Source organism: Idiotropiscis lumnitzeri, chromosome 21 (assembly GCF_059441095.1).
Source record: "Idiotropiscis lumnitzeri isolate Australia: NSW breed Sydney's pygmy pipehorse chromosome 21, RoL_Ilum_1.0, whole genome shotgun sequence".
Classification (NCBI taxonomy): domain Eukaryota; kingdom Metazoa; phylum Chordata; class Actinopteri; order Syngnathiformes; family Syngnathidae; genus Idiotropiscis; species Idiotropiscis lumnitzeri.
In genome coordinates this window covers 2886066-2894699 of record NC_142411.1, presented here as the reverse complement: position 1 = coordinate 2894699, position 8634 = coordinate 2886066, and the positions used below count along the sequence as shown (strand labels likewise).

The 8634-nt window shown below is 43.3% G+C and overlaps 1 protein-coding gene across 1 annotated transcript; it reads right to left on the bottom strand.

Annotated features, from left to right (window-relative positions):
• Positions 1–2490, bottom strand: LOC148316458 (thyroxine 5-deiodinase-like). Its single transcript, XM_088285938.1, has one exon. The coding sequence runs from the start codon at positions 2248–2250 to the stop codon at positions 1453–1455; it is 798 nt and encodes a 265-aa protein (XP_088142064.1). The 5' UTR covers positions 2251–2490; the 3' UTR covers positions 1–1452.
• Between the last annotated feature and the right edge of the window lie 6144 nt (positions 2491–8634).

Sequence of the window (8634 nt, the reverse complement as noted above, 5' to 3'; positions counted from 1 at the left end):
TGTTGAGTGTCCCTCATTTATTTTCTACAAAAAAGAAAAAGAGCAAAAAAAAAAAAAAAGAGTTGCTCAAATACGCAGCATGACATCACGTCATAATGCACGCTCATTTTCATCCGTCAACCTGGTGCCCACGGGGGGGGCAGCCTCCCACCAACCCACTAGGGTGTCACAAACATCAGTGTCGGTTCTGTGGCCGGGCCGTTGGAGAACTGAACTTCACGCAGACACCCCAGCGTGCCACCTGGAACCCAACATCAATTCGATATATCATAGTCATTTCGAGGAGTGGTTCTCAAACTGGGGTCCCCGGACCCCCGGTGGTCTGCGGGCCATAGCGGGGGCTGCAAAATAATATGCAATCAATTGTTATATAATTCTTTTTTTTTTTTTCGATGCTACGCTTTATGAAAGGACAGTCGTGCCAGTAAAAGAAACTTAATAAACCAATTACTCCTCCCTAACCAGGCTTTGGGCCAATTAAAAGCTCTGTTTTGATTGTGACATAACGCTTCAAATCTGACATTCATGCATGAAAATGGTTGGTTTTTGTTTTGTTTTCATACGAGCATCAAGCGTGTTTTTTCAGAAGTTGAGAGAACAAAATAATCAGGGTTCTTTTCTTATTTTATTATTTGAGTAAAGGCTTGATGTTCCAGAACAAAAGGCCGACTATTGCGAGAAGGTTGTGCTGCATTCTGGGTTGTTAAAATGTGACTGTCTTCCCCCGTTCAGCGCTGACATTTGAAGAAGCTATGTGACTTTCTTTGAAAAAATAAGATTACAATTTGTTTCCACGAGTGGTCTTGTTAAGATGGCAATCTGTTTTCTTACGATAATTATATTATGAGGTATTTTTTCGATGACATTTAACTCTGTACAATATGACTTTCTTCACTTTTTAATGTTAAGCTTTGACTTTAATATGATGAAAAACATAACTTCAGTCTCATAACACGACAATTTTTTGTGGCTCCCCCCCAAAAAAAAAAAATAATAATTTTGACTTTTTATTCCTAAAATGGCCAACGTTTTAATCACTCTTAAAACTGTTGGGTCAAAAATTATTTGGACCCGCTACTTGGGTCAATTTGACCCATCATTCTGGATTGTTTTGTACAGAGCAACATAAAATATTGTAAAATAAATAAAACATTTTACTGCGCCACACAACCCAGAAATTGTGTTGTTTTGTTACAAAACAACACACAGTTGGGTCCAATTGACCCAATAGTGGGTCGCTTCATTATTTTGCGACCAAAATTAGGTTCTTGTTGACCCAGCAGTTGTAAAGGTGTCGCTTTTTGGGAGGTCCCTGGACCCCAAAAGTTTGAGAACCCCTGATAATCGAGAAGTCTTCACACACCTAACGCATGAAAAACACTCTGTATGTATTCAAGCAAACAAAGTTAAAAAAAAAAAAAAAAAAAACAGAACAAAACGGCAGCTCCTGGGTTAGGCTTGCAACACCGGACACGCACTCATGTCCCTCCGGTACTGTTCCAGCCACTTCCTGAGCTCCGAGATCCGGTAGCCCTCCGGGCCCCGGCCCCCCTGGTAGACCACCCTCTGGTCGCGCACGATGTAGAGTCTCTCGAAGTAGGCTCCATAGGCGGCGTTGGACGAGTTGTCCATGTTGTCCACCACCACGCTGCTACCGGGCACGCGGGCCAGCATCAGGCGCGCGGCGCTCAGCCGGTCCTCCAGGCAGCGGTGCTTGAGGATCTGGTAGGGGGCGTCCGAGCTCACCCAGCCGTCGGCCGGGTGCGCCTCCTCGATGTAGACCACCACAAAGTCCGCGATGTCGGCGTACTGGCTGACGACGCGCTGGAAGGCGGCCAGGCGCGTCATGAAGGGCGGTCAGGAGCAGCTGCCGAAGTTGAGCACCAGCGGCCGCGTGCCGCGCATGCAGTCCAAGATGCGCAACGGGCGCCGCTCGGGCACCAGCACCACCTCCGTGTTGGGCGCCGCGCGTCCCAGCCGCGCCGACTTGAGCAAGTCCAGCTTCTGGCCGTACCACACGGCCCGCAGCGACTCCAGCGTGAACATGCGGTTGGAGTCGGACACGCACAGCGGCGGGTCGTCGGCGCTGTGCGGCCGCGCGCCCATCTGGAGGAGCACCTTGCGGCGGATGCACAGGAAGTCCAGGAGCCACAGCGTGACGGCCGCGGCCAGGAAGCGAGGCACCAGCAGCAGGAAGAGGGTGGCGAGCTTCAGAACCCGTGCCAGCTGCACGCCGCCGGAGTCGTGCATCGTGCGACGGGACGGGACAGCACAGCACAGGACAGGACAGGACAGGAGAGCCAAACCGGTCGTCAGTCGCCTCGACACATTTGGAACGGAACTCTCCGGACGTGCGCGCTCCCTCCTTTTATAGAGCCGGCACCGTTTGAGTCATCCCCGCCCACTCACATGGTGGGGGATTACCTCCTCGCACCTCGTTGCACTACATACACACTTTGTCGTCGCCTTACAAACAACCCCTTTCAAGTTACATATTTACATTCTGCTCACTTTCCCCAGCGGACGGTGCGGGAAGAAAGGAAAAAAGTTTTGGCGTCAACATCAGCTGGGAGCTCCTGAAGCAAGTGTAGTGACGTTTGTCAACGCTAGTCGGCGCTGGACCCACGCACACCAACAGAGAGGAGGTGAGTGCAAGCAGGATGCAATTGCGTGGGTGACTCATTCACGGTTTGGACCTCATTAACAAACCGAATGTGTGCCATTAAATAAGGTTTGTGCGCATTCATATATGTTGCCACTTTAAGAACTAACTTACCTGAGAGGTTATGCCGTTTTTTCCCCTTAAAAGTAGTTAATTCAAAAATATTACTTGTGTAGATTGATTAAATGTATTTATTTAATGGATTTGGTTTGCAATGAACAAACCAATCACTTTTGAATTTAATTATTTTCCAAATGCTTTACAATTTTGCAATTGTCCTGATTGGCACTATATTACTTGTAGTGATTAGTTTGAATTGAATCTCAAGAATGCACATCGTTTAAAAAAATAAAAAGGTTTGCTTCTTCAAAGAGGAAAAAACAGGAAAATAAAATTGTGAATGCAGTTGAGTATAAATGTTCTAGGCTAGATTTATTAGCTTTACTCAATTGTTTTGTCCGAATTTTAAAACATCCATACATGTGGTGATGTAAGCTTTTTCATTGGTTTCGCGGTATATTCAATGCCGTTATTTGTTTTAAAAAAATTATTTGGCTAATTTGCACAATTACTTGCTTTCTTTTTTGTTTAATTCAACTTCTATTTTGATAATTTGTTGATTAAAAAAATATTTAATTAACACTTTTTCCTATGCGCTATATTAATTTACCATTCGACTGTTAGACGTCAACATGCTTTTTTTTTTTTTTGCTTCATATACGCAAAGTATAGAAGTATATAAGATAATTACATTTGTGATGCATTGCTTGCTATTGTCATTCCTCCCGTTGCCTGGCCAGACCCCCGAAAAACCCACTCACCTCAGCCCTCCCCTCTTTTTTTGTGACATCATCATGCCCTCCTCTCCCACTCTTTTCCTTGCTCGCTCGCTCGCTCCCTCCTTCGCTCGCCACATGTGAGCTGTATGCGTCATCGTCCGCCACCTCCGCCGAGCAGATGGAAGCAGAGTGTGTTCCCATTACCGTGGGATGAAACGCTTGTCGAGGAATGCCGCTGGAGCACAAAAATGAGAATGATTGTGGGCCGTGTTGCTTGATACAGACACTCAATCGTATGCAAACGTCACCTATTCCCCACGAGGGATTCCATTTCTTACACGGAATGCAAAAGTGTACCTTGAGAAAATAGTGGCGGAATGTTGAGGTCACTAAAGAGTGGTAAAGGAAATCGGTTGCACATTGCAAATTCCCGATCGCCTTCGAGAAGACAACAAACCCTTTGAGTCTTATTGACCTGAAGCAAAAAAAAAAAAAAAATGCCCGTCACATCAATCTCCAGCGGAGATCCTCAATAACTGAAGGGGATCGGTTGAAAAATCACGACGGCAAAACCTTTGAGCCCTATTGGATTGAGCTCTAAGTCAAAGAGGCGTCTCGCGTTAACGTCCGATGAATCGATTGATAGCTTAAAGAGGATCGCCTGAAATTGAAACGGATCAGTTGAAAAATCGCAATTTAGCGAGCGTTGTAATCGGAAACAAAAGAACCTTTGAGACAAACATGCCGGATCAATGTCATTGTCTCAAGTTTTGTTGTTGTTGCTGTTTCTTGTTTCTCGTGATTGGATAATAGCGTCATCTGTCATGTCGTGTTTTCTGTTGTTGACCGAGTCTTGCACCCAGCGGAGCGCAAGACCTCCGTTAAGGCCTAATATGATCATCCGCAAAACATCCTACAAACGCAAACCCATGAAAATGAGAAGCAGACTGAAAACATCCTAACTTCGTTAACGATGGAGACAAAACAAGTGAGACAGGAGTTGCGAGCAACGTGCTCTATCAATTTGAATGGAGGCTACAGCGCCCCCTGCAGGATGCTTGTGGCACTTTCTCTCTTTTGGAGATGCAGATTATTGTCAAGAACAATTAGCTGCATGACATCAACAATTAATTTTTTGAAAAAAATCTGACATGGGACACTTTCATATGTGGCCCTAGATTGGATACGTACGTTTTTGGAATGAGATTGCAGCCAGGTCACATGTATCCTTCATTGACAGCATCCGGAGCGCATTTTGCGTGGGCGGAGGGGCAGAATGCTGCCAGCTGTGAGCTCGAATCTGCAAAGTTGTTTTGAGTAACAATATTGACTTTATATTTCACTTTAATTTAATCCCTCTTCAAACATGAATCTTAAAGTGGACATCTATGGTGATAGTAGTTATTCAGCCACTCAATCCTTATTTTTTGGGGTTTTTTTTGCACGGGAATAATTTGACATCTCCATGTAATGCCCCAATATATATATATATATATATATATATATATATATATATTTAAAAATATATATATGTATATATATATATATTTAAAATATATATGGTTAAAATATATATATATATATATATTAAAAAAATATATATATATATATAATTTTTTTTAATCGGGGCATTTCTTATGAAATTATGAGACAAGGCTTTTCAATCAACGTACCATGCATGTTTTTAGAATGTGGGAGGAAACCAGAGTACCCGGAGAAAACCCAAGCAGTCACAGGGAGAACATGCAAACTCCACACAGAAAGGCGGAGCCAGGATACGAACTCACAACCTCTGAACTGCAACTTTTACGTGCTAACCGGTCGTCAACCGTGTAAAACTGAATAAATCAAAAACTATAGTAAACATTTTTTAAGATGCCGGCGCAATTGAAACAAGAAAAAGCTCATCGTAAAAGTTGATTGTTTCTCCATACACCTCCGGTTTGTTGCCGTGTTCCCACAGTTACTTCCCTCATGAGTTGACTGGACGATGAGGGCTTTGTGAACAAACAGTCGGCTTCGGGGTTGTTTTTTTTTTTTCCTTCTTTTTTTTTTTTTTCTTTCATATAAACTGTTGGAGACCTTCTTTCATTAGACGCAGCCTAGATGCTGGCAAGAGCCCTCGGTTCATGTGAGGACATCCCAGAATAGGAAAAGCAGGCTGGAAAGAGCCTGCAGCAAAGCACAAAGTGTGGCAGGGATCCAGCTCAAACCATTAGTAGTATGACTGGATTGTCATTAACTAGTACACACGTCGAGGATGGCGCGCACACACATGCACATACGCAATGCGTGCATGTGTTTGGCGTGTCATCGATCCGGTGCGACGATACCGGGTGAGTCGAGACTGCAACTTGTGCCTATTCATGGTCCGTCTGCTCGCCAGGCGGAGTTTGAGTGGGTTTGTTGTTGCTACGCAACCGTCACGTACTCCCTCTCGGCCTAATCCGTGTGGACCGGCGTGGATTCTGGGTATGCGTCACCAACCATTGCCGGGCTGCATGCGACCCTTGTCCAACGGGGCTCCGCTCCGGTGTGTTAATCTTTCGCGTCGGAATTGGTGATTCGCGGCAAGGTTGTGCAATTTAATGACATTCAAAACGAGATGCAGCAGTAGATGGTAATACTCACTTTTTTAAGTTTTTAATACAATATCATTTTGTCTCATAAGCCAAATATTAAATTAGGGAAATAAATAAAATATAATGTATTTGTAAAATCTTATCTGGGATGGGCAAGTACAGAATACCAGCCAGGGTATTTATTAATGTATTTATTTTTTGAAGATATGCCAAGCAAAAGTAGTATCAAATATGACTATGTTCTGGTACCATTATTTTATTTATTTATTATTACTTTTTTTTACATTATTCTTTTTATTTTCACCAAATTAAATTATTTAAAGATATATGTAAAGTATAAATGGAAAAAAAAAACAATCAATTGTAAGTGTAACATTTTAATTCCTTGTACCATTTTTACTAAACGGTGATCAGAAGCGTTTTCATTTGCAAACTTTAAAGAATGATTTTTTTTTTTTGGACAGCTGAGAAATGTTTTTGCATTATTTTGTGTCTTTTTTTTCCCTCCTCTTTTTCCTTGTTCTTTGTTGAGCTGCCGTCGCCTTAAATGCACTGTTGATGGAACTCACACTTGCGTGCACACGCATGGAGTTCCACTCCAGTCCTGTAGGTGGCAGTAATGTACATTACTAAGATGTTTGCAATCGTGGTTTTTTTAGAACATTTTTTATGGCGTTTTACCATAAAACTACTCCCTGTAATGCGTTGGCGACGTAGTCGTTCACGTTGGCTTCCACATAGCGGGCGTAGGTTCAATTCCCATTTCACACACATGGGAACATTTCCCAGCTTTTTGAATCCACCATCAGAAATGCCCCATTTGATGCGGCATGCAGTGTGAGATTTTAGCATCATCTGTCCAACCTTGATTACTGTTCCATTTCACTTTTCCAAGTGAGGCTTTGCATCATAAATTTCCCAGTGGTCTTGAATGCAGCAGGTGTCAGTTTTTGGCATTTCGGGTCCATCGCTTTTAAACATCAACCTCCGATGATGTTCCGTTTGACTTTTTCTGGTGGGAGATTGGAAATGTCCCAGTTTCATTAAATGCACCTTGTGGCATTGAATCTCATTCACTTATTCTCTTTTGTAAGTTTTTTTTTTCAACACACAAGTGAGTGAGCAGCTTTCCCACACGAGGCCGTGGTGAGGTGGGGGTTGTTTAGCGGGAATGGGGGTGTGTCAGAGGGTGACAAACGCTTCAAGTGTTCCTCAGTTTGGTTGACTCGTGCTCTCAAGGTTGACATGTACAAGTCGCAGAGAGGCTCAAAAGATCAAGCGCGTTTTCGTCTCACTGTGGGAGCGCGACGGTCCGGGTGGTGTTCAAAGCACCTGACAGGGCCGGTGGGGTGACTGGTGGATTCGGGATGGAGACGATGAGGGAAAAAGCGAGGGGAGAGGCATGCGCAATCCGAGATCTTATCACGGGGAAAGTTCCAGCCTCCACTTGCAATGACGCACACTCTGACCGATGACATTTTAGAGTGAATCAGTTTAGTATAAAGAGTGGCGCAACAGCAGGTATTTTTTTTACTGGCGACTCACTGGACATAACATTAGGTACACCCACGCACAGCCAATTCAAAGATTTACCGTATATCACAAGATTAACCTTGCAGTCGCTGCTAAGAAGCATTTTTACCGTGTTTGTGATCTACTTTTTAAACGACACCTTAACACACTTGAGTGGAACAATAAAAAGTGGACAAAGTGCGCCCACAGCAGCTTTTTTTTTTACCTATTCTAGGTGATAAACGACTTTCAAGTGAATCATTAGTTGAAAGGAAACCTCGTCCACCCCGGCCGAGAGTGACACACTGACCTTGGAAGGATTCGTGACGTGTCGATGGAACATAACATTACAGATAAGCCTCAAGGGAATGCGTTGTTGTAAGTTTGGAAATTTCCCAATTTCCCTGAATGCAACATAACTGGCAGTCACGCTGCCGTTGCTGTGCTGTCTGCGGTCTTGAGTTTCAAACTCCGATCTCGAGTGTTATCCATTTGCATTTTTTTTCTCTTGAGACATTGGAAATTCCCGAGCTCTCTTAAATGCAACATGGGACGTTCCCCAGTTGTGTTGGACGCATCATAAATAACAAGCGATTGCTGGGTGATTTCTGTGAACTTGGCTGCATCACTTTTCTGAGTGGGCAAGTTGAAAATTTCCCAGTTTTATTGAATGCTTCACGATGAGTGCTGCCTTTGTGTGACTTTACAAACTATGAATCACGTTTTCATTAAAAGAGAGATAAATCTATTTAATGCAGCAGAAAATGATTACTATTGATTAAATGATGTCTCATGTCTTAGCAACAACTTTAATACTGACAATCAGTAGTTCATAGTTTCATCTCATATGGTTTTCCACTATTGTTGCCTTTTAAAAAAAATAAAATAAAATAAACTCTATACTCACTGTAATGCCATTCCATATGGGAAAGGAGAGCCCGTTTCAGTTATCCATTGAGAGCAGTAAAACAGCGAGCAACCTGCTGTTGACCATCGCTCACAGCCAGATACTCCCGCGCACACTCGCCGTCTTAAGTGCGTTTGAATGAGTTTCAAAATGTGTCAAGCATGTGCGATGGGTAAAACTATAAATTATTTT